At 44.2% G+C, this 26,113-nt stretch overlaps 1 protein-coding gene across 3 annotated transcripts in view; it reads left to right on the top strand.

The window, feature by feature from the left end:
- The window catches only part of MARF1 (meiosis regulator and mRNA stability factor 1), a 42,375-nt gene that overhangs the window by 11,854 nt on the left and 4,408 nt on the right, over nt 1-26,113 (top strand). For 2 of the 3 annotated variants that reach the window (XM_066274778.1, XM_066274780.1), the window contains exons 7-26: nt 296-468; nt 1,965-2,393; nt 2,592-2,749; nt 2,828-2,986; nt 4,599-4,740; nt 5,440-5,618; nt 6,843-6,923; nt 9,899-10,135; nt 10,259-10,378; nt 11,114-11,289; nt 12,627-12,847; nt 13,891-14,033; nt 14,207-14,340; nt 15,393-15,595; nt 16,240-16,467; nt 19,463-19,693; nt 22,039-22,251; nt 23,305-23,365; nt 23,448-23,546; nt 25,649-25,822. In XM_066274778.1, the coding sequence (XP_066130875.1) occupies nt 296-468; nt 1,965-2,393; nt 2,592-2,749; nt 2,828-2,986; nt 4,599-4,740; nt 5,440-5,618; nt 6,843-6,923; nt 9,899-10,135; nt 10,259-10,378; nt 11,114-11,289; nt 12,627-12,847; nt 13,891-14,033; nt 14,207-14,340; nt 15,393-15,595; nt 16,240-16,467; nt 19,463-19,693; nt 22,039-22,251; nt 23,305-23,365; nt 23,448-23,546; nt 25,649-25,822 (3,561 nt within the window). The remainder of the gene's footprint in view (nt 1-295; nt 469-1,964; nt 2,394-2,591; nt 2,750-2,827; nt 2,987-4,598; nt 4,741-5,439; nt 5,619-6,842; nt 6,924-9,898; nt 10,136-10,258; nt 10,379-11,113; nt 11,290-12,626; nt 12,848-13,890; nt 14,034-14,206; nt 14,341-15,392; nt 15,596-16,239; nt 16,468-19,462; nt 19,694-22,038; nt 22,252-23,304; nt 23,366-23,447; nt 23,547-25,648; nt 25,823-26,113) is intronic. The other variant, XM_066274779.1, reaches the window with a different exon arrangement.

The following is a 26,113-nucleotide window of genomic DNA, read 5'->3' on the forward strand; positions in this document are numbered from 1 at the left end:
CCTTGGGCCCAATGTTGCTCATCTTAAAAATCTAAGATTCCAAAATTGATACTTCCCAAAATATTAATATTTCCTCCCTGTTACTAGTAGTCTTGGGATTCAGTATAAGTAGGTGGTAAAATTGTCTTACCGTGTTAATTTGTCTGATGTGAAATGTATTCCTATTCTGAAAAGGGAGGGGGGAGCAACTTTGAAGACAATCCAGCTGTTCCTTTCTTCTCAGCACAGTCAGTAGAGTTATGTGTCTCTGTCAAGTGTTTCTAATGTTTGGTGATTGGCTGTACTTTTCTTACAGCTGATGTCAATTTTGCCTTGGAACTTAGTGACCTGAGACACAGACATGGTTTCCATATAATTTTGATCCATAAAAACCAGGCCTCAGAAGCACTGCTGCATCATGCTAATGAACTGATCAGATTTGAAGAATTCATTTCCAACTTGCCCCCCAGGTCACCATTAAAAATGCCAGTAAGTGAGTCTGCATTCTTTTTGCTGTATTTCAGCGTTAGATTAGGGAGGCTGAACTCAGCCCTTACTAAGGGGGTCTCCAAGCTGAGGGTAGGCTGTGCTGTATAGAAGGCTGGCCAGATTTTGAAATAAGGCCTAGAAACCTTCAGTTCTTCTCTTAGAAATATACAGAGACTTGATATGTATGAATGTTGTTTTTATTTTTCAAAATGTCATAGGGAATCGACTTTTGATTTACCTTAGCAACGGTCACTTGATAGTGTCCTCAAAGCTAGCAATACTTTGTGTCAGATGAAATAATGGAATAAGAATTGCTACTTTTGTTTTCAAATGTTGTGGGTCAAGAATGCGGTGATGGTTTGTACCTGCTGGTGTGTTGGGAGTCAGATAAATAGAGTAATTGAACAGTTTTTAGGCATTTGAACTGTAAGCGCCCAGCAGGCCTCTGAGCCTGTTTTATTGTACTCCCTGTCATGCACGAGCACCGTTAGGCATGGTTATTGCTACACCTACAGCCTGTTAAGTCATGATAGGAGAATGTGAGCATATTTCTAGCAGGATAAACGTTTCCGATTGTCTTAATTTGTAATAGGAATGTTTACTGCAATGTCGAATATGTTCTAAGTTGCTTGGAGAATATCTGTGTAACTCTTAAAGAAATTGTAATGATGGAGAGGAACAATAGTGTAGATGAAGCAGAAAAGTAGGCAGTCCCATATATTAAGTTCAATTTTAGCGTACTTAAATACCTTCAGAATTACAGAAGTACCTTAGAGATGATCTCATCCAACATCCTCATTTTAAGAAGGAGAGAGTCAGTACTTGAAAAAGCAAGCCGTTCATTGGCGGTCACACAGTTTGATCACAGCAGAGCAGAGACTGGCTCTCCAGGGTCCCTGACCCAAGCACCTGAGCTGCTAGTCCTGCACTCCCTGATACCCAGAACAAGCCAAGATTAAACACATGCTTAGGACGATCGCAGTTGGGGATACCAGGGTCTGGCCCTACTTCAGTCTTTGGAACCACCCTCTGAATTCAGTTTTGTTTTTGTTCATTATATTTTTAGTCTGTTGGCTGTAGCTACATTTTTTCCCCTTCTGCTTCTGTTTACACACACTTTTCTGATCTGGAAGATCTGTATGTAAGTCAAATATAGTATTTAGGGTGAAAGGTTACCTACTATAGACATCCTTATTCCTTATGGTAAAAAAAATATATTTATATACATATATATAAATATATATAAATACATATATATGTATATATATTGTTCAGAACATTGGGTCTTGCTATTCTCATTCACTGGAGTGATAACTTCAGATACATTTCTCTTTTTCTATGTTTTTCAGTCTAAGTAAGTTCATCTTCTCTTGTCAAAATTATCATTACCTCCCCTCCAAAGTGGCTAGCATGTTGGAGATCACTCATTGTTATTATTTTGTAATTAAATGTGTGCCCTTGAGTTAACCTGTTGTAATACTTCTCCTCTGTGTCAGCAGTGCCACACTCTGCTCTATGTTTATAACCTACCAGCAAATAAAGATGGCAAGAGCATCAGCAACAGGCTCAGACGCCTGTCCGATAATTGTGGTGGGAAAGTGCTGAGCATCACGGGCTGCAGTGCGATCCTCCGCTTCATAAACCAAGATAGTGCAGAACGGGCTCAGAAGCGAATGGAAAACGAAGATGTCTTTGGGAATAGGATCATTGTATCATTTACTCCAAAAACTAGAGAACTCTGTGAAACGAGTAGTTCAAATGCAATTATTGATAAAGTGAAGTCTCCCAAAAAACTTAAGATTCCAAAATTGTGCCTCATCAAAGATGCAAGTGAGCAATCTTCCAGTGCCAAAGCCATGCCTGGAAAAGGGTCGCAGGCAAATTCTGGATCTGCTACAAAAAACACAAATGTGAAAAGTTTGCAGGTAATTGTGAGACCTCTTGCTTTCTGAAGTTTATGGTAGGTTTGGTTTCTTTGTCTCTGTGTTATAGGCCCACTTGTTTTTGGTGTGCTTTTACTATTTCCGTTTTTGATGATACTCAAAGTCAAGTGATTTTTGTAAAGGGTCTGACACACCTTGGGTACTTAAATTTTCAACTCCTCTGTGCTTGTCTCTTTTAAGGAGCTGTGCCGCATAGAGTCAAAGACTGGTACTAGAAACAGTGACTCCCAGCAGGGTAATTTGAGGCTGGTGGCACCTCCTCATAGAAACTCGAGTGTCATAGCACCCACACTGAAAAACTCTGGGATGGCAGAATCCTTTTACAAAACCAATCCTAGGTAGGTTGAATTACTCTTCACGTAGTTGCTTCTCTAATATGAAGGAAAACAAACGACCTCTAATCTTTCCTCCGTTAGAAAAGAGAACCTCAGTGCCCGAAGTGTTACCAGTTCTCCTATAGAGAAAAAAAACAAGGAGGAAACTTTGTTCCAAGTGAGTTACCCATCTGCTTTCAGCAAGTTGATTGCATCTAGGCAAGTGGGTCCTCTGCTCACATCTCCGTCTTGGTCTTCTCGGTAAGTCTGGCTTCTTGATCTGGGGGTGGTTATGTGCAGTAGAAAAGATAATATGTTTGTTTAAAAGAATTCAAGCAATAGAGAAGTCATGATGTAAAAGAGAAGTCTCTCATTCCCCCTCTGCCAGCCCCCTTCCCTCAAGTAATCGTATCTAACATTTGAGGGGAGTGCATCTCACCATCTTTTCCTCCTTTGGGTGGGCATCAGTAAGAGGAGTCAGAGAAAGAAGCTTGTCCTAGAGTTCATGGCCAGTGATGGCAGGCACTTTAAGATGTCCTTGCCATTTCCTTATTGCTTCATCATGTTGAGGAAAAGGCCCACACTACACATGCACTAGTTATTCATAGGATAGTTATAGGTAGTAAGGGTCTCTGTAAACCACTGTACATGGGGTCCTCGGGTTATGATGCAGCTCTGTTCCTGTGACAGTGAGGTAACCCACATTTTCGTGTAAGTCGAAACATACCCTAGCCTAACACAAATGGAACACTTGTGCTCTTAACAGTCCAAAATGACAGGCCTGACCTGTGATGGTGCAGTGGATCAAGCCTCAACCTGGAATGCTGAGGTCGCCAGTTCGAAGCCCTGGGCTTGCCGGGTCAAGGCACATATGGGAGTTGATGCTTCCTGCTCCTCTCCCCCTTCTCTCTCTCACTCTCTCTCTCTCTCCTCTAAAATGAATAAATAAAAATAATTAAAGAAAAAATAAAGCAAAATGGCATAGGTAAGCATACTGGACGATGCCAACTCCTCACTCAGATGCCATTACTGCGTATTCTTCCACTGCACGCAACCAAGCTAGTTTGCCCACATAGTTCATAAGTATGACGCTAACAGTGTGAGCCGAAACACTCGCATCTCAATGTTTTTAAGTTTTTATGGGAGTGAGCATTGTAAACTCGAAACGTCGTATGTTGAGACTGTCATAAGTCGAAGACCCCCATAATGATCTCTAACACCTTATCTAGCTTTCTAAACTTACACTGAGTAATACCTGAGGCTTGGAAGACAGAAGGAGCCATACGGCCATACTGCATCCCATGAGCTCCAGCATTGTGGGTGTTCTGCTGGGTCAGTAAAGACTAAAGAAGGTGACTTTGGACCTATAAAATTACATTGAGAAGTTTACACAAAACTTCTTTTTTCCTGCATGGAGAAGAAATGCAACATCTGAGCAAGAGTATCTAGCCTTTTCAAAGCTGGGGGAAGTTAAATGACTTACAGTAGTATCACGGGCTGATTTCCTAAGATTAAATGCCCACAGTGGAAAATTAATTCATCAGGCCTGCCTATAAGTTCTGCCTTTAGCTTTAAACTATCCAATGAAAGAATAGTTCATATTAAATAATTTATTGGCTGTTAATATGGGGTCAACAGATAGTACTTTTGACAGTAAGTCTCAGTACATTTTGAAGACAAAGATGCATTTGAAAACCAAATTACATTGTGGCAAGCTCTGTCTACAAATCCTAAATGATATCAACTAACTAGAATAACATTTTTAAAAATCATCTCAATATATATGTCTTCATCAGGAATATGTCTCCAAACTTTTTAAATAGTGTCAAAAAATAATAAAATAAAATAAACAGAGTGTCCCCCTTGCTTTCAGTGTTGCAAATTCAAGCATTGGTGCTGACTGCCCAGACCCTTTTGCAGATGGTGCTGACATCCAGGTCAGCAACATGGACTACAGATTATCCCGGAAGGAGCTGCAGCAGCTCCTGCAGGACGCGTTTTCCAGGCATGGCAAGGTAACCTGTCATCTTGTTCTTGCCTTTGCTTATCCTTTGCTGACATTTTGGATCAAGAGAACTTAATTCAATGCCCATCACCTCAGCCAGGATATGAGTGTTACTGAACGAGTTTGATCTTCCTTTGCTCTGCTCTTGGCGGTGCCGTACATCCAGTTTTAGGACCCAGCCCCAGAGAGCAAGAAACCCAGCAGAGAAGCCCTTGTGCTGTGGGCAGGGATGTAAGTGGCACTTTGGGAAATAAAGCATTGATGGGTTAGTTAGCTCTAGCTGCTAAAATCTAGAAATAAGATTCTAAAATAATGTTGGCTATTTTTGGTAATATCCTACTGTATCCAATTCAGTCTTTAGGTGCAGTTTGCTTAAAAAAAATGCATCTTTTTCAGATTCTTAAAATGGTTATGCCCTAGTTTTTTTGCAGGATTGGGAGACCTCTAAATGCCCCTTCCGTGTGCTGGCCTCTGAGCCTGCAGTGGAGAGCTGTGCGTGCCAGGGCATGCAGGCAGGCCAGACCATGTCATGTCCTTGAAGGTCACCCAGCCGAGGTCACTGAGGTTCTAGTTGGCTGAGATGCAGAATGCAGACAAGTTCCCTCATGTCACTGAATTCCACAAATGTGTCACTTAATGATTCGCCTTCAGTTTTGGAATTACAGGTTCCGGGTAGACATAGCCTCTGTTTTCCTTCTCCCTGCTCTAGGTAAAGGGTGTTGAGCTCAGCCCCCACACGGATTACCAGCTCAAGGCCGTTGTTCAGATGGAAAACTTACAAGAAGCGATCACGGCGGTGAACAGCCTCCACAGATACAAAATTGGCAGCAAGAAGATCCTGGTCTCCCTCGCCACAGGAGCTGCTAATAAGTCACTCTCTTTACTGAGGTAACACAAACAAGTGAACAAACAAGAGCCATTTGTTTCAGGAAATAGCATTTTGACCCTGAAACAATTTTGTAAATAATACAAAGAGATTTTCTCATAATCCTAATCCTTTTATGGTGATTGCATATGCACTAATGCTTATTCTGAATGGATAGAGTTAGAAATAAGCTAGAAGTTAGAAGAATTAAGTTAGAAATAAGCAAGGTAGAAAAATTTGACTCTCGTTCAAGTCATTAACCAAATGTGAAGCACAGCTTAAACTTGGCAAGCACTTAGGGGTGAAATAATATGCCACATATCCAGAACAGCTTCTAAAAATAGTAGACCTCGACAGTAAGAGTTTACAAGCCTGGAAAGTCTGAAATATTACTTTCGAATCTTAGTTGAAGGTGGATTAGTCTATAAAAGGTACATCTACAAGCTCTTAACTTGCAGCTGTATCCATAATGTCAAATAGACACCCAGCCCTGTAATTCTTATGACGAGTATATCATTTTTGGGACTCTGGTGATGGTTTTATTGAGAGTAAGCTTTGATTCTTCTTTGGGTCTCCCTGTTTTGAGTCTAGTAAAACAGGACTCACTCCTGAATATCTGTTTGGATTCTCAAAGATTTTTTTCTTTTTTTCCCCTAGCATAAAAATAATATTCGTGGAGGAAACTGTAGAACATTCAGAAATGAAAGAAGCTGGGTGGGGGGTTGGGGAGGGTGATCCATAATCCTATGGCTCAAAGCCAGTCACATAACATTTGGCTTTTTGTTTCCCCTTTGGGTGTTTTTGGTGCCTTTTTGTTTTTTAAAACCATACTTGAGATGATATATTCAGTTGTGCATCTCCAACCACAGAAATTTCATGCCAGTATCTCTAACATATGAACTGCAGTATAGCAGAGACGGTTAAGCTATTCTGGCTTTTTCTCTGAATTAACAAGGTGCTTGTCTTACTAGTAGTCAGTGTCTTTCTGATACACAGGTGGAAAGCCCTGTACTTGAGTCAGAGAAAAATCCCAGTGTGTGACTTAATGTTCTTTAATTCCCTTATCCATAAAGTCCTTTCTTCACATTTTTCTGGAAAATAAATTCTGACATATCAGAAACTGGTAAACTTATTTTGTATATACATCATTAATCAGTTTTATGTTCTGTTTTATAAATACAACCTGGAAATCATCGGTTGATTTCCAACAGCATTATTCTCTAATTGATTCAGATTTTGTCTTCCAGTGTGGAAACCGTGTCTATCCTTCAGGATGCTCCCGCCTGTTGTCTGCCTCTTTTAAAATTTGCAGATATCTATGAAAAAAAGTAAGTTAGGTTTATTTTTTTCATTGATCCAATCAGTACTGATTCGTGACTTCCAGAATTCCAGTATTGATTGGTGATGGGCATACGAGTGTTGTAGCAACTCTTAAGAAACTTGCAGCTTGGTGGAGGAACGAGACAGACAGTGGTGTTCAGATTTACACTTTGATTTTAACTTAGATTTTTAAATCTTCTTTCATTTATAGTATATTTAGATCTCAGTGCCCAAAACTGTACTTTCATTTTCATCTAACTGATCAGATTTGTTGTTTATTGAATGAACAACTTTGAGCACCTTCTAGACCAGAGGTCTCAAACTCGTGGCCTCCCCACATGCGGCCCGCCAAACAATTTTGTTTTGTGCGGCCCGCAGACTAATCCACGAACTACAGTTTCTGGTCGTTTTGTGACACTGAAAAGTGTTGCGTAACAGTTGCCTTTTGTAGACCTAGTGCGGCCCGCCGAACGGCTGTGATCTTGCTCTGCGGCCCACATGCTGAGTTGAGTTTGAGACCCCTGTAGACTGTAACCTCCAGGACGACAAGAACTGAATCTGATCTACCATCGTATCTTTGTCAGGCGGCACATAATAGATACTTAGTAAGCATCAGTGGGTGAAAAAGGCTGAGGCTCTCTGCACAGTGCAGAGCTGAGAAGTCATAGCCTTTATCCTTGAGCGGGTTATATCTGGAAGGGAAGGGAAACAGTTACATTATTACATAGAACAGGAAAACTCATTAGAAGGAATATGTTTTAAGGATACAGAGGATGGAAAAAACAGGAACATGAGCATTTATGTGAATAATGGGAACCCTGAAGTATGGAGGAATGGGGCGAGGAGAGACATGGTGGCAGGAACCATGTTGCAGGGAGACTCTTCTGGGGGCAGTTGTGTCTGAGATGGAACGAACAGAGAGGGGTGAAGACGAAGAGGGGAGAGCACTACCCCTATCCCAGTCCTGGTTCTGGGCAGATGCTGTTGGGAAAGAAGGAACCACATACCACAGAAGTTTCGACTGTTGGTGACACAGGACTTGGTAACTAGTTCGTATAGTAGACAAGGTAAAAAGTAGAGGTCAGTTTGATTCTAAGTTTTTTTGTACTGGATGACAGGGAGGATGGTTGTATGGTTAAACTGGAAATAGGGAAATAAAACGTGCAAGAGGCACAATGAATTCTAATTATTTATTTATTTGTTTGTTTTTGTGACAGAGACCGAGAGAGGGACAAATAGGTGCAGACAGATAGAAAGGGAGAGAGATGAGAAGCATCAATTCTTCGTTGCAGCACTTTCATTGTTTATTGATTGCTTTCTCATATGTGCCTTGATCCGGGGGCTACAGCAGCCAAATGACCCCTTGCTTAAGCCAGTGACCTTGGGGCTCAAGCTGTGAGCCTTGATCAAACCAGATGAGTCTGCGCTCAAGCAGGCGACCTTGACATTTTGAACCTGGGTCCTCTGTGTCCCAGTCCGACTCTCTATCCACTGTTCTACCACCTGATCAGGCAAAGAGGTATGATGAGTTTTTGATTTTTTGATCTTGGTTTTGGACATGTGAGTTTTAGGGGACTATTGGGATATCTGGGCAGACAGTTTAGTTCATCCTCTGCACTTTGGGAAAGCAGTTAGATCCCAAGATAGGGCAGTTATTTGACTAAATATGATCATAAAAGACATGGGAGCAGATAAGATTGATGAAGAAGGAAGAGAAACAGAGAGAAGGGCAGGACTGGGTGGAATGCCACTAGGGACAGGAAGTGGATTAGAACTCAGAGGCGAGAGTGTTACCTGGAGGTGTGGAGATGGCTTACAACATTGGGGGAACTGAGGCAGTGGTTTAAGATTTAGGGAGGAGAAAGAGGCCACTGGTGACTTGAAAGCAGTTTCTAAGCGTCCTGTGGATAAAATCCTGGAGGGAACAGTTGAGAGACTGGGTGATGAAACAGCAGAAGCAACACTGGAGAGGCCCGCTGTTTTCATTTTCTGAAGACAGGCGAGTATGAGACTGAAAATGAGAGCGTGCAGGAGAACATGCTTCTACAGGGTCAGGGCAGCAGGAGCAAGGGGAGGGTGTGAGGCTGGTTTGGGGAGAGGGGAATCCTGAGCATATTTGCAGGGCGCTGGGAAGAAGCTGTTGGAGCAACTGTCATTTATTGAACACTTTGTGCCAAGCTCTCATATATAATCACATTTAATCCTCATAGGAACACTATGAAGTACTTACTGCTCTCTGCCCTCCCCCCCACCCCCCGTTTTACAGATGGGATAACTGAAGCCCAGACTGGTTGTGTAACTTGACTAGGGCAATGGGTCGAGATGACCTGAAGGAGTGCCAAACATCACTGGCTTGCTAGTGAATGAATTCATAGTAGAATTATTGCAGTTTTACTTTTTTATTTTTTTGTGACAGACTGAGCAAGGGGGACAGATAGGGACAGACATACTGGAAGGGAGAGAGATGAAGCATTAGTTCTTCATTGTGGCACCTTAGTTGTTCATTGATTGCTTTCTCACATGTGCCTTGACTGGGGACTGGGGGGCTACAGCAGAGCAAGTGACCCCTTGCTTAAGCCAGCAACCTTGGGTTTCAAGCCAGCGACCTTTGGGCTCAAGCCAGCGACCTCATGGGGTCATGTCTATGATCCTACACTCAAGCTAGCGATGGGGTCATGTTTGTGATCCCACACTCAAGCTAGTGACCCCATTCTCAAATTGGTGAACCCGCGCTCAAGCCAGGACCTCAGGGTTTCAAACCTGGGTCCTCTATGTCCCAGTTCGGCGCTCTATCCACTGTGCCACGGCCTAGTCAGGATCCAGTTTTACTTTTGAAGAAACAAGAGAAACTATTCTTGGTTGTAGGCCTGTACTTTAAGTAGTACAGGTGTTTCTGTGTAATAAACCCCAAAACACACACACACACACACACACAAACAAAAATATTCTAAGACAGCATCTATCTCTTTTTCCTTGCTTTTAGGTTTGGACACAAGTTGAATGTGTCAGATTTATATAAATTAACAGACACAGTTGCAATCCGTGAACACGGAAATGGAAGACTAGTGTGTCTCTTACCCAGCAGTCAAGCTCGACAGAGCCCCCTGGGGTCTTCCCAGTCCCATGATGGCTCCTCAACAAATTGCAGCCCAATTATATTCGAAGAGTTAGAATATCATGAGCCTGTCTGCAGACAGCATTGTTCCAATAAGGATTTCAGGTATAAAGCTATTTCTCTTCAGAAATAATCCTTTTGTATTAGGCCATGGAGTATCTCTTAGAATTACCTTGCTACTGTTTTAGAGTACGAGGAAAGGTCAACTAACTGTTTTCTTTTCTGCAGTGAACATGAATTTGATCCAGACTGTTACAAGATTCCTTTTGTGATTCTCTCTCTGAAGACGTTTGGGCCCCAGGTTCATAGCCTTCTGCAGACACACGAGGGCACTGTGCCTTTATTAAGGTGAACATGTCAATACCATTATGACAGGAAGCCGTAGTTTTCTTTATAGAAAATCTCCCTTTCTGTCCATATCTCTCCCCAAGCAAGTATTGTGGAATGCTTCATCCTAGTGTCCATAGCCTTGTGGTCAGTTAAAATATATCTGAAATGGGGTCATTCACTCAGGATTTCAACAAGAACATTTTTTAAGCTGAATTTTGGAAACAAACACGAGTAGGACAATTTCCTCTCCACAGGGAAGAGACTATTATAAGGGCTGTAACAGAAGTATGCACAAGTGCTGCAAGAATACACACAAGCTCAAACAGTTATAATTTCTAAATTTGAGAGAAAAGTATTCTTCAGAAGAGAAACAGAGAAGGACAGGACTGGGTGGAATCCCATTTTACCACACCAGAGGTCACCTGTAGACAGTCTGGGGGCCAGCGCAGGACTGAATTGCCGTGAGGCCCACAATACATTAAAGCAAATTAATAACTGGCTTGGAATCTAGTTGCCTTATTTTTAACCCCCTCTGCTGGAAAATTGTCCAGGAATCTCTAGTACCAACAAAGCAGAAAAGAGGTAAATTCCACAGTGATTGACTCCCAGCAACCTTAATTTTAACTCTAAACCCAGATTGTGGGCATTTAAACAAATCATTTATTAATGGATACATTAAAATAAAAGCTTCTGTTTAGCAGCTGCTTTCTTTTCCATTATTTTAATTAACTTTTGTTTCTTTTTAAACTTCAGCTTTCCAGATTGTTATGCTGCAGAGTTTGGTAAACTAGATGTATTGCTGGAAAACCAAGGGGGTGTTCCGTTAGAACACCTCATCACCTGTATTCCAGGTGTAAACATTGCTGCTGCACAGAATGGCATCAAAGTCGTGAAATGGATTCACAACAAGCCCCCTCCTCCAAACACAGGTAGGTGTCAAGTGTTTGGCCCTTCTGGGCCACTGTCTATGGCCAGAGAAGGCTTTTATCTTAAATGTAAAGAATGATGGCCTCTGATCTTTTTAAAAAACAGCCCTCTAAAATGCAAATGTTTGGAAGAACTAGACTTTTTGAAAATTCCAGCATAAATTGTGTAAAAAAAATGTAAAGCCCCTGACCTGTGGTGGTATAGTGGATAAAGCGGCAACCTGGAATGCTGAGGTCGTCTGGTCAAGGCACATATGGGCGTTGATGTTTCCTGTTCCTCCCCCCCTTCCTTCCCTCCCTCCCTCCCTCCCTCCCTCCCTCCCTCCCTCTCTCTCTCTCTCTCTCTCTCCCCCCCTCTTCAAAAAATTGAGTAAATAAAAATCTTAAAAAATGTCAAACCCAATTCCACAGTTACAGATCTCAGTTTTGAGAAGCTTTTCGACTTGTCTGTTGACTGTCCTTTTAAGAATAGTTTCAAGTATTTGAAGGAAATATCTGAAAGCAGATTTACCTTTGAAATTTATTTTGCATTACATTTCTGACTTTGATACATGTGAAAACAGATTAAACTCGAAGGACCAGGACATTTGGGTCTCAATTTGGGTACTTTCTGAGTTCTAGGCAGCCTCTGAGTTGCAGATGTCTAACCCTGCTACCTGTGAACAACACTTTAAGATGTTCTTTTCATACCTCCACTTCTCTTTGGCCCTCAGTACTTCCTCCTCTTCTCCCCCACGCTCCCCCCCATGGGAAGTAAGGTGTGGATACCTCCTAGACCACTCTTGCTCTGTATGTTATGCTGTTAGAACTTCTTCATTATATGAACATTCAACATAAATGTGAAAATCAGTGTCTTAGTTTATATCGTGCTAGTTTTACATTATTACTTTCCGTGGTTTCCAGCTTCTTTGTGGACTGCTTAGGCTCTTCTGGGCTTCCTGCTTGATGACCATGTATAACTATTTCCGTGGGAAAGTATGTTCCACGTGATCAGGTTACAGTTGGGTTTTTGAAAAACAACCAGTTTCTAAGCTGGAAACTTCCTGAGTATTTTCACTTCCACTTTTAAGTTAACACTAAGGTGGACTGTGCTTTACTTGGGCAACCTGACTTTGAGAAGTAGTGGGAAAATACTGCTGCTGGTCCATGGGGCCAGCCTGTTAATTATATGGGACCTGAGTATGGAAGCTGAGAAGTCAAGTAGGTAGTTGGTCTCAGCTGCTTGGTTATAACTGAGCTCAAGCAGGAGCATACGAAGTTAGTTACCTACCTCTCTTTCAACTGATGACGACATCATGCTTTATGTCTTATGTGCGTTCTTTTCTCTCCCCACTGTCTAGACCCTTGGCTTCTGCGTTCTAAAAGTCCTGTAGGTAACCCCCAGCTGATCCAGTTCAGTAGGGAAGTGATTGACTTACTGAAGAGCCAACCGTCCTGTGTCATACGAATTAGTAACTTCATCCCGTCTTACCACCATCATTTTGCAAAGCAATGCCGGGTATCAGATTATGGATATTCCAAGCTCATTGAATTATTAGAAGCAGTGCCTCATGTCTTGCAGGTAAGAAATGACAAGGGATTATTGTTTAAAGATGGGGGTATTCCTCAGGATAGCTAGTAACCTAATTAATTCCTGAGAAGTCAGTTCAGAGCAAAACATCAAGTAGGAGCTTTTTTTGGAGTGTAGACAACAGACACAAGGTGGCTTCTTAATTTTTTAGAAAGCTTTAAGCTTCCAACTTGGAGGTCCTTAGAGCACTGAGGGTTATTTTCCTTATAATCTGACCTTCCTCCTAGCACATACTTCTCCAGAATTGTTCACTATGACATGGGAACTCCTGTGAATATGGTCTTCACCTATTTCTGGCCTTTATTGAAATGTAATAATACAGATGTACTCTTTTTTTGTGTGCGAGAGCGAGAGACAGACCAGGAAGGGAGAGAGATAAGAAGCATAAACTCATAGTTGTGGCATTTTAGTTGTTAATTGATTGCTTCTTATATGTGCCTTGACTGGGGGGCTCCACCCAAGCCAGTGACCCCTTACTCAGGCCAGTAACCTTGGGTTCACGCCAGCGACCATGAAGTCTTGTCTGTCATCCCAAACTCAAGCCAGTAACCTTGGGGTTTCGAACCTGTGTACTCAGTGTCCCAGGTTGACGCTTTATCCACTGCAGTACCACCACCTGGTCAGGCTTACCTTTCTTATAAGTGGGCTGAAGACCAGTTACTGGCCTGGAGCCTAGCAAGGTTCCTGAGAAGTCTTTGCCTATTAATTTACAGTATTATAATAATAAAAAGGCCTCAAAAAACACTGTCTTTTAGAGATAAAATTATTCGCGTGGTCTAATACCATGCTTTTTGTTTCTGTACTCATAACTATTTGGGAAGAGTGTGCAGGCCAAAAAAAGGTACAAGCCCTTGAGTAGTTGTTCATTTTGATGATGTACTGTTTATTGCTCGACATTTTATTTGTAAATGCAGAACTCATACATGAAGGGGGTAATTCTCTGAGGCGGTAACACAGAAAGAAAAACCAGCAACAAGGAAGTCAGTATCTGCCAAGGTTTTATGACTATAAATAACCAAGTGTTTGATTTGCAGATTCTTGGAATGGGCTCCAAACGTTTGTTGACCCTTACACACAGGGCCCAGGTGAAGCGCTTTACTCAGGATTTACTAAAACTTCTCAAATCCCAGGCCAGCAAACAGGTCATTGTGAGAGAGTTCTCTCAGGCCTATCATTGGTGAGTTGAGAAGAAAAAAAATGAAAGCAAATATTTTAAAACATTTTTTCCCTTTTCCCAAATTTAAAATAATCTTCTAACTTTTCTATGGAGCGTTCTTTTGGAAAACTTAGAAAGGTATTCTGACAGGTGATATTTCTCATTCTTTGCCTGTTTTCATGGTTAACATCTAGGTGTTTCTCAAAGGACTGGGAAGTCACCGAGTATGGGGTTTGTGAGTTGATGGATATCGTGTCGGAGATTCCAGACACCACCATCTGCTTGTCCCAACAGGATAACGAAATGGTGATCTGTATCCCCAAAAGAGGTGTGTTGACTGCGAGGAGGTGCCTGTCTCAGTGGTTCTGACACGGAGCCATGCAGGGGAGGCCTCTTCCTCCACTTTGTCCACGGCGCCAGGGCCTCCGTGGAAGGTGCAGTGTGACAGCTCTGTGGTGCAGGGGATCCTAGGTTCTGCAGAGTAGGTGAAACTACTTGTTGAGAAAAAAGAAAACTAGTTTTTCAGAATTCATTCTAAGGCGAAATGACACCGCCAGCCCTTTGATAAAATGTGTCTTCAGCCTGTCTGCGGCTGTGGCTGCATAGCTGTCCCGTTGAGAGTCGGTGACCATGGCTGTGGCTTGTCTCTTTCTAACTCTGGGCTACTTTACTATGCACACTTGAAAAGGAAGGTAAATTCAGATCACTGTTTTATCTTTCATATTTTAGTAGTTTCAGCTGAAGTCTGGGAGAGGATCGATAAATAAAATTGACGTACCGCCGTGTCCTCCCACTGGGATCGGTTCGTGCTCTTCAGCTGTGCTGCACAGTGCTGAGAGCGTGAGCTCACAGGGTTCCGAAGCTGCACGAGTGCCGGCAGTCTTTCCCGATTCTCACTTTGCAATGAATGGGAGCAGAACTCTGAAGTTGAAGCTTTTTCTCCCCTGTCGGACTTTGATGTTTGGCAGTCTTTTCTGCTAGCAATTTTAAGTAAAGATGAGATGAATAAACAAGAAGCATGTGAATATTCAGAAATCTGATTTCGTAGAAGTAATTTCTAGATTGTGCTTTCAAGTACAGAGACCTGTATGTGTGCCATGTTCACATACGGGGTGGTAAGGGAGTGGCTGGAGAAACCATTGCTGGCAGATAAGAAGTATATGTGTATTTCACTTTACACATAAGAGTATCCTGACTTCCTGGTGTTCTGTTATTGAATGAGTTTGAAACCATCTGCAAGGAGAGAAGGGGATGTTTGGTTTAGGTCGTGTGTGTTTGGAAGGCAGAGGTATCATATCTCTTATAATCTGTGCACAGTAATAATATTAAAAACAAATGGGTAGAAGAAGATTGTGATTTGTGTGGTTTTTTTTTTTAAAGAACGTACCCAGGATGAAATAGAAAGGACGAAGCAGTTCTCCCAGGACGTGGTTGACTTGCTGAGGCACCAGCCCCACTTCCGGATGCCCTTTAATAAGTTCATCCCCTCTTACCATCACCACTTCGGCCGGCAGTGCAAGCTCTCGTACTACGGGTTTACCAAGCTGCTTGAACTTTTTGAAGCCATACCTGATATTGTACAAGTAAGTGAAGAAATTTTATTTTTCAGGACGATAGATGGGGAATTTTTTTTTTCCTGAGAAGTAGGGAGTTATAAAACAGGATGAAAATTTGAAATATTTCTTTCAGAGAAGCTATGTTGTTGGCTTGTTAGTAATTAGGTAAATGTGGGGTTATTTTCCTTCAATAAAGAAGTAAATCATTCTTCAAACTTGTTTTAGGGTAATTATGATTGAATGCTTTAAATTTTAAGTTGAATGTTCTTTCATTAGCTCAATACCTTTCAAATCTCATGTTGGAGGTGAGGATGAGTCAGATGCTTAGCTGTTGAGTCAGTGACTGCAACCAGATTTCAGCTATTGACTTCTGTTACCAAATATTACCATTTTTGACCCTCAGTGCTTTTTACATTTAAAAAAAAATTTGTGGTAAGATACATATTACCTACTTAACTATTTTTAAGTGTATAGTTCAGTTGTGTTAAATATATTTATATTGTTTGAGCAACGAAGTTCCAGAACTTTTAGTCTTGCAAGACTGAAACCATATTTATAAAAGAACACTGGAGTGCTTTTAAGTTACTAATTCGTATACGTTCTCATGCCATTTAATTCCATGCACAATCATAACGTTTTCAGCATTCTTTCCCTCCTGTGTGTTTTCCAAGGTACTGGAATGTGGAGAAGAAAAAATCCTCACGCTGACAGAGGCAGAACGATTCAAAGCTCTGGCTGCCCAGTTTGTCAAACTCCTTCGCTCCCAAAAGGATAACTGCCTTATGATGTCGGATCTGCTCACAGAGTACGCGAAAACTTTTGGTTACACTTTCCGTCTCCGAGACTATGATGTCAGTTCAGTTTCAGCTTTAACACAGAAACTCTGCCACGTTGTGAAGGTAACCAGGTTTTTCCTCGGACTAATGCTTGCGACCTAATCTTTCCTGGGGTCCTCGCGTGTGCTCTGGCTTTTCCATAGTTACACGTCACGCTGCTCAGTGCCTCGCAACCTGCTCTGTGTGTCATTAACATCTTCTGAGGTAAGAGAAGATGACTTAGGTTTGGCAGTGTAGACTTTTGGCCTTGCCTTTGTGTGTTTCTTAGTGGCCTTGCCAAAGTGCTGTGTCTTGAGCTGATGAGGCCACTGTGTTCCCCCAGGGTGTTTATTCTCAGTTGTGACAGTCTCAGCCCTGCTGGCCTGAAGTCGGGTCCTTCTAAACAGAGCTTTTGCTCTGAGGTTTTGGGGAGACTGTCATCACAGCTCCCTTCTCCCAGGCTCGGACTCACTGAAGGAGTGTGTGTAGGAGCCCGCTAGGGCGGGGAGTTGCCTTTGCTGCTGGTGACTCCGGATCGGATGAGAGGGGGCGCCTCCCTCCCCTCCCCCGCCCTGGCCGGAACTGAGCGCCCAGTCCTAGGCAGAGCAGGGCCGGGTCTCAGGTGTGTCTGCTCCGGCACCGAGAAAGCTCACTTCAGGAGGAGGACAGGAGAGGAAACGTGCAGAGTGGCGGCTGCCCGGTGACGAGTCTGGAAGACCCTGTGTGCTGAGAGGAGGAAGGCCGTCCCGGAGCCGCCGGGGTGCAGAAAGAGCCCGGGGAGGGGGGCACTGAGGCCGAGGGGGAGGGACGCGGCAGCGCCACCTGCTCCGGAGGGGCACGGGAGGCAGGCTGAGCCGCCCTTCGCACTAGCTCTGCTGGCATGGTGGAGGAGAAGGCCTTACCTGAGGGGGAGGGGAAGTAGACGCAGGTGAGGAAGGGCCCAGTGAGGCAGCAGGTGAGGGAGTTGCCATTCAGTGGAAGCAGGGACAGTGCAGGCATTAATATTTTTATGTTGATAAAAGAGAAGGGAGGTAGGATAGGTGCAGATATAGGTAGACTTGATGTTTGTCACTAGGAAAAGGAAGGAGCTGCCTTCCAAGAGCTCTTTTTCTGTCAAATAGAAGGTGAGAGCAATTACTTAGAAACAAACAGGATTCAAGACAGAAGAGCCTGGAGGTCTGAAATGTCACGGCGTGAGGGGGAGAGTGACCAGGAAATCAGGCAGGGGCGCTGGGAGCATGGAGAGCCCGTTGGAAGTCTGTGCTCGCGGACTTACTCTGGGGAAGTCGTGGTGTGGCTGCTGCGCAGCTCGGGAAGGAGAGGGCTGGGTTCACGGTGGGGTTCTTGCCAGGTGGGTACAACAAAAAGGCAGGAGGACAAAGGAATTTGGAGTATTGATGTGAATGTTAATGAAATAATGGCCCATCGGTGCCAAGATAGATAAAAGAGGGGAGAAAATAGGAGTCGATGCTGGTGAAGGTGCAGAAAGATAAGAATTGGATCTCTTCTCCCACCCAGAGTCTGCATGCAGGATGTGTGGGAGGGTTGAATGAGTTAGTTCGGAAGTGGGCAATGACAAGATCCCCACTGTGACCCTGAAGATGGGAGTCTGGAGTGGGAAGGATGTCATTAGAGATGAGACACTCGGTCCTGTCCCATGTTGTGCTCAGTTACTCAGGCCAGTGGCAGTGGTGGGCTTGATGGAGAGGAAGTCTCTAAGCCATGACCGCAGACTTTGACAAATAAGGGTGAGTGATTGGAAAGCTTGGCTGTGAGCCGCAGAGACGGGGGAAGATGGGAGACGCTACCCTGGCTGCACACGAGAGTCCCCTGGGAGCCCCTAGAGAACGCCAGTGGACTACACCCTGCCTCTGAAATTCTTACAGTATTGGGCTGAGTGCTCTGAGCATTGGCATTTTTTGTAAACTTCCTAAGTGATTCTAATGTGTAGCCAGGGTTGTGAATCAAGAGATGGACCTATATAGCATCAAAGGAGTGGGATTTGTTTTCCCTCCTTAAAAGGCCGGAGTAGTAGTAATGGTCTGGACATCTAAGGAAATGACTGGGACTCCCCTGGACGTATATCTGTTGATTGATTAAACTCCATGTTTGCAGAGGAAATGAGGAAATGCGTAGTGTAAATCTCCCCAAATCTATAATCTTGACAAGTGGAGTAAGGGGGCCTACCCACCAGCCTTCTGCCTTGGCTCTCTGTGATCGTCAGGACCAAAGACACACTGGTATTGTGTATTGAAATGTTGCCACCCACCTCTCTCTGCCTCTGGGGATCCAAAACCCCAGCTGGAAAGCCAGAAAAGGGGAAAAACAGCTACAATAGTAAATATTGCTTTGCCTGCCGATGCCTAAGTGGTGTGTCTACCGAGGCTCTGCCCGGCTTAATTTCAGTAAGACTCACTGACTCATTCACCCCTGCCCAAGGCCTGTGAGTCTCAGTCACCAAGTGCATGCTCCTGCACGTGTTATTTGGTCGCCAAATGGTAACCATTATCTTCTGGAGAATCTGAAAGAATGGAGTAGACACATAGACCTGAAAATGCCAGCTTTTGGGGGGCAAGAATTGATGGGCAAGAAGAACACTGCTTGCCTTGTAGTCAGAGTGGGCCCTCTACCACCTCCCAGCCTAGCTCCTGGACACACGGGGGGCAAGCTGTGTCTGTAGAGCAGCCTTGTGGAGTGTTGGCTGCAGTCTAACCAGTGCCATCCCAGCACAGCACAGCACAGCTTAATTCACAAGCTTGGACCAGTGGATGCCAACCAGCCTGTCTTTATCTCCTTCTCTAGGGGACAGTGGAAAGATTGTCCTAAGAGAGGGCATGGTATTGATTCAAGTTTCTGGTTATAGACTTGCCAGAAGGGAGAGAGGAATTTCTGCCCCAGTTTCAGCTGAAGTGTTGGTCTAGTGTCCTAAAGAAGCTAAAAACAGTCCCACTTTCCTTCACTTTAAAAGAAAGAATTAGATTTTTTCCTCTATGGGTCGCATTAGCCAAAATAAACTGAGGTGGGTGTGACCCAGGGTGTCTCTCGAGTTTGGATGAGTTTGAATTCTTATTTCCCCCAGGTTACTGATCTGGAGTCTGGTAAACAAATCCAGCTGGTCAACCGCAAGTCCCTGCGCTCTCTTACTGCCCAGTTGCTGGTGTTGTTGATGTCTTGGGAAGGAGCCACCTATCTCTCTGTGGATGAGCTCAGGAGACATTATGAAGCTACCCATAGCACTCCTCTCAACCCCCTTGAATATGGATTCATGACCTTGACTGAACTTCTGAAGAGTCTGCCTTACTTAGTTGAGGTATGAGTGCTGGTGGTTCTTTAGAACCCTACAAGGAAACTGTTGAATTGGGTATTTCTGGATTACTGAACAGTCTAGATTAGAGGGGTAGAGCTGGAAGAGACCAACTGGCCATTTTATAGTTGAACAGACAGAGTCACAGAGGTACAGGCACCCTGCCCAAATGAGTGACATGCCAAGCCAAAAGCCCTGGCCTTCTGATTCTTGAACTGGGGCACTTTTGTCCTGCACCGGGCTGGATTTTGCTCCTTTTACCTCTCTCTGAATGAGAGGGATTAGATGTTGGTTTCATGTGACTTCTCAGTCAGGTACAGGTCAGAAAGGAAAATTAATTGGCCACCCAGGGAGCCTTTCAAGAATGGCACTTCGGGATCAGAAGAATTATTAAGAGAATACTACAGAAGTAGATAAGGTCCTAGAAAAAAATTATCAAAATTGAGTCAAAGTTAAAAATTAGACTAGTTGCCATGAAAGAGACTTTAAATATGATTGAAATTTTATTACTAAAAAAGGTACCAGGACCAGATGGGTTAACAACTGGGTTTTAATTAACCCTTAAAGAACAAATAACTCCAACTTCTTAAAAAGTATTCTGGGCCACTTGGAAAAAAAAAATGTAAAGCTCACTACTTCATTTTATGAAACCAAAATTACTTGAATATCAAAAACCTAATATGGCCACCTAAAAGAAAGTGACTCTAAATAGGATATTAACCAGCAGTGTACAAAAATAATATACCATTGTTCTCATAAAACCGTGTGATTGATAATTAAGTAACTAAAAGGTATTGATAGAAAAATTTCTCCTTGGCCACACTTTAGTTGGATTCTTTGAACAGCCTTCTAGACTAGACCTTAACCTTGGATGTCAGTTAATAATGATGTCTTAGGAATTTTCCAACCACTAACACCCTCCCCCCTACCCCCTCATTTTTCTTTGTTATATAGTTGACCTTTGAACAACATTGGGATTAGGAGTGCACCCCTGCACAGTTGAAAATCCACACATATCCTTTGACTCCCCAAAGACCTCAGTTGTCCCTCAGAATCCACAGGGGGTGGTTCCAGGACCCCCACAGATACCAAAATTTGCAGATGTTTGTCTCCTATATAGAATGGCATAGATCAGTACATACAGTTGGTCCTCCACACCCATGGACTTTCAAGCATAGATCAAAAACAGTGCAGGTATTTAGTGAAAAAACTCCATGTATAAGTGGACTTGTGCAGTTCAAACCTGTGTTGTGTCAGGGTCAACTGTATTCAGAATTAAGCCCAATTCTTTTTTTTTTTTTTTTAAGTAGGTGAGAGGAAGGAGATAGGCAGGCTTCCACATGCTCCCCAGCCACAACACCATCTGGGGATGATGCTCAAATACAAGCTATTTTTAGTGCCTGAAGCTGATGGTCCCCAACAGAGCCATCCTCAGTGCCTGGGGCCATGCTCAAACCAATAGAACCACTGGCTGTAGGAGAGGGAGAGGGAACAGGGGAAAAGCAGATGGTCGCTTCTCCTTTGTGCCCTGACCAGGAATCCAACCCAGAACATTTATACGCTGGGCCAACACTCTATCCACTGAGCCACCGGCCAGGGCTGAGCCCAGTTCTATACTAAGAACTTGTTCCCTATTGCAATAGTTTCTGATTAAAAACTTTTACCGCTTTAACAACTGTCGAACTCTGGCCTTCACAGTATCAGATTCAACATTCTGAACTCTGTTAATTATCTATTATGTGAACACTATTTCTAGGCAATGTAAATAGATATTCAAGACAAAAGGCTTTCCGTGGCCAGCCAAAGTTAGCAATATCCTTTCTCTTGCAGAATCTCAGTGTACATAAAAGATTCTGAAAAAGTTTATGATAATGAAATTTGCTTAATTGACTTGAGGCCAGAAGAGCTTTGGGCTGTTTTGTCAACTTTCTTGTTTTTTAAAAGAATGCTAATGCCATCATCCTGCCCCACCATGTTCTTTGGAACACCACTTTGGGAGATGAGGTGTAGTGGCCTCAGTCTCCAGGTCTGATGCAGCTTTCTCTTAAAGGTTTGCCTGCCTTCCGTCATCCCAACCTCTTTGTGTGAGGCCCCAGGTTTGCCAGTTTCCTTCCTTTCTGACACCATTTCTCCAGACCTCTGCCTTTTTAGACTTGCAAATAGAACTCAGGCTTGCTCAGGGACTCCTGTTTCTCTGGAGGAGATCCTTGAATGAATCCCTCCTCCTCCTTGGCTTAGTGTCTGTTTTCAGGTTGACTCAGCACCTTGTCACTCTCTGTTAGAGGCCCCCACTTCTCGGAGGGGACACTCACTCTGGGATTGTCTAAGGCTGCATTTTTCTATTGGACCAGGTTTTCACTAATGATAAGAGAGAGGAGTGTGTGAAGCTCACAAGTCTGTATTTGTTCGCCAAGAACGTGCGGTCCTTACTCCGTACTTACCACTACCAGCAGCTTTTCCTTCATGAGTTTTCTGTGGCCTATACCAAGTATGTCGGGGAGACGCTGCAGCCCAAGACTTACGGCTACAGTAGTGTAGAGGAGCTCTTGGGGGCAATCCCGCAGGTGAGTGTTTTCTGAGCTTCTGGAGAGTATCTTCCTGGAGAGCCACACAAGCTTACTCTCCTGAACAGAAGAATGAAAAGGCAGGCATGTTGAATGGATCCTTTCATATCATACAGTTCGCATAAGATGATTTTAGCGCTTTTCCTTCATCTGCAAACCTTTATTAAATTCCCGTATGCCGGCTGAGTCAGTCTTAGACCCTGCGTTCAGGCAGGTGAGGGGTACTGGAGGGTCAGGACACGCAGCAGGTGATGGGTCAGTTTCAGTGCAGCCAACCTTGGGCACAGTGAGGAGGGCCGTGGGCAGGCCTGGGGGATACCAGAGCGGAGTTGTCAGGAGGAGAGCAGCTTTGGGTTTTCTTGTGAAAAACACCACAGTCCCTGCTGTGCACAGTAGAGTTGAGAGAAACAGGAGGGGACGAGGGGGCTTGGCCGGGACTCTGGCCATTGCCCAGGTCAGGGTGAGAGTACGATCGAGCCTGAGGGAAAATCATAGAAGGAGTTAGGACACGTGGGAGCTGCGATCAGGGACTCGTGCCAGGGGCTCGTGGAAGAGTGCCAGGCCCGGGGGTGGGCCCGGGGAGGAGCGCAGCATCAGGCAGAGGACTGTGTTTCAGGGTTGGGACAAACTCAGTTTGAGGGGTCTGAGAGGACTCCAGTAAATTGGGGGAGATAGGTGTTGTTTCAGAAAAATAGGGCTCTCATGTGAGAACTAGTGTCATTTATAGATCAGATCTGGTGTTTGGAAGACAGCCTTTTAAAAGGTATAAAGATTATTTTTGCTTAATCTATTTACCCTAATTAATCAATGTCACCCTGTTAAAATTAATTGTCTAAATAAAAAAATATATATATTTTTTAAAGCTGAGTCTCACAAGTTTTGGACTACACAGTTTTTCCTAGAAGGGACATGTTTCTGCCAGCCTCTGTTACTTTAAAGCGTGAAGAAGAGTGTAGGAATGTTAATTCCATTCTAAATTCAAGAACTCCTGAATTTTAGGGCTTATCTCCCTTCCTTTTCCGTTGCTTAACCAGCAGTATGTCTTGTGTGCAGGTGGTCTGGATAAAAGGACATGGTCATAAGAAAATTGTAGTGTTAAAAAATGACATGAAAAGTAAGTAATCACCTGTCCTGCGCCCCTTCAGAAATTCTGGTTCTCTCACTGCTCCCTCTGACAGGTGCTCTTTGTTTTCTAGGTCATTTAAGTTCAAACTGGCTCTTGGCTACTGAGCGTATCCTGGAGGTGCCCAAATCTTGCACAGCCTTGGAACCCAAACTCGGAGCAGGTGACGATGGTAAGAGGAAAGACAAAGCAACGTTGGTATAATTCCAGGAGAAGTGGCCTGGAGAGGGGTGGGGTTGGGAGGACGTCAGTGGGTTATTTTCATTCATTTCAGGTAAGTATTCATACATTTTCCAAAGTAGTTGATTAATAGGAAAAAACTGGCCTACATTTGATAGCATTCTATGGTTGACTGGTTACGGTTCTTAAGAGATGTTGGCACCCCCTAAATGACAATGTCAACCCAGTTCAGACGTTAAAGGAAAATAATTCTGATGTTGTTAGAACGGTATCTTGTAACTAGTGCTGTAGTCAACACTAGTGCACTGGGGGAGAGAGATCAAGCTCAACTCTGAACACAAGGACAACGGGATGGTCAGGGAGCAGAGTGAGGGCGTTGGTGGGTGGAAAATTACCAAGAGGAGACATCAGGGAGGGGGATTCTAGCCAAACTGACATAAGAGGGTTCTTGCTAAAGGCAGGCCAAGGACTTGACTTTTCGATGATGGAGGGAGGGGGCATTGAGGAACTTGATCAGATAGCATGGCTGGGGATTCTCGGTAAACTGACTTCCCAAGGTTCTTGCTAAGACTTGGCAAGGACAGGAGAGACATGGAAGGCCAAGGTCAAGGGCTAGTGGAGAAGAGGGCTAGGAGGAGCCCGAGTCAAGCTGGGTCAAGGAGAGTCTTTGTTACAAGACATCCCTGGGAAAGACTTGATAGTAATTCATTAACATTACTCAAAACAACATTGAGTCGCTTAGATTTTATGTGGAACCATCTCTATAAGTAGAAATTGGCTCACTTGAATTCTATGGCAATTTTAACTTTATTGAAAGACTTGACTTCATTGCTGTGTGTGAAAATTTTATCTTCATTGGACTCTAAATCATAGTGTTGCTGTGTTCTGCACTTATAACTCAGTTATGTAGCATTTTACATTTTATAAAGCATCTTAATGTCGCTCATCTCTCTCAGCTGTCACAGCAGCCTTCAGCAGTAGCTATCTACGTCCTACAAATGAGGAACAAGAACTCCCGGAGGTGAAAGTAGCTTGCCCACGATCTCTGAGCCAGGGAGTGACAGAACTTGGACCCACGCCTTTTAATGCTGAGCTTTGCTCCTTTAACTATATACTTTATACCCCTTCTCAGGGTTTTTATTTCCCTTCTTTGGTGGCTGACTGTGGAATCTTCCTTAGATGGGGCCTCAGGGGACATCCTGGCCTGTGGCATTTCACTTACCAACAGGAGACCCAGGTCTCTGTTAGTGGTTCTTTTTTTTTTTTTTTTCCTGAAGCTGGAAACGGGGAGAGACAGTCAGACAGACTCCCGCATGCACCCGACCGGGATCCACCCGGCACGCCCACCAGGGGCAACGCTCTGCCCCTCCGGGGCGTCGCTCTGCCGAGACCAGAGCCACTTTAGCGCCTGGGGCAGAGGCCAAGGAGCCATCCCCAGCGCCCGGGCCATCTTTGCTCCAATGGAGCCTTGGCTGCGGGAGGGGAAGAGAGAGACAGAGAGGAAGGAGAGGGGGGTAGAGAAGCAAATGGGCGCTTCTCCTATGTGCCCTGGCCGGGAATTGAACCCAGGTCCCCCGCATGCCAGGCCGACGCTCTACCGCTGAGCCAACCGGCCAGGGCCAGTGGTTCTTTTTTTTTTTAACCTTGAGTACTTGAGTACTTCTGATGGTTTTCTTTTTCTTTTTCTTTTTTTTTTTTTGGTGAGAGAGACAAAGACAGACAGGAAGGGAGAGATGAGGAGCATCACTCATAGTTGTGACACCTTAGTTGTTCACTGATTGTTTCTTGTACGTGCCTTGACCAGGGGGCTTCAGTGAGGCCTTGCTCAAGCCAGCGACCATGGGATCATGTCTGTGATCCCACACTCAAGCCAGCGACCCTGCTCAACTCGGATGAGCCTGTGCTGAAGCTGGTGACCTTGGCATTTTGATCCTGGGTCCTCAGCATCCCAGGCCGATGCTCTATGCGCTGCGCCACTGCCTGGTCAGACCTGACATTTTAAATCTTTAAGGCTTCGGAAGAGAGCCTGGGACACAGCCGTGTGGGAGACTGCCCTCCCGAGTAGTCACATCACAGCCTGCCTTCTCTGTCCAGGGCCCTGTCAGACGGAGCAGGAGCTCCTCCACCTGACCAGCAGCTCCCCTGTGGACCTCCTGTGTGCGCCCGTCCCTTCCTGCCTGCCGTCCCCTCAGCTGAGACCAGATCCCGTCATCCTTCAATCTGCTGATCTCATCCAATTTGAGGAACACCCTCAAGAAGAGCATTCTGGTAGGATGCACTGATTTGGCTTTTCTCTGTGGGCTTAAAGAATAAAACCGTAAATGCCAACGTAATATTTGGCAGAGGGGAGGAGAAACCGCGCCTTTTCCGTTGACTCCTCCAGAACTGGGCCGCAGCCTGAGTGGCGTGGGGAGCGCAGGGAGTCACAGTGCATCCTGAGGGCGGAGGCAGCCGGGCTGGGAAGGAGACACACTCGTCACCACACGTACATGTCATCTCTTGCGGAGTCTCCTGAAGGACTCCAGAGGCTACGGGGCTTTAGGCAGGTACTGGAGGGAG

The sequence above is a fragment of the Saccopteryx bilineata genome, chromosome 4 (genome assembly GCF_036850765.1).
Source record: "Saccopteryx bilineata isolate mSacBil1 chromosome 4, mSacBil1_pri_phased_curated, whole genome shotgun sequence".
NCBI lineage: Eukaryota > Metazoa > Chordata > Mammalia > Chiroptera > Emballonuridae > Saccopteryx > Saccopteryx bilineata.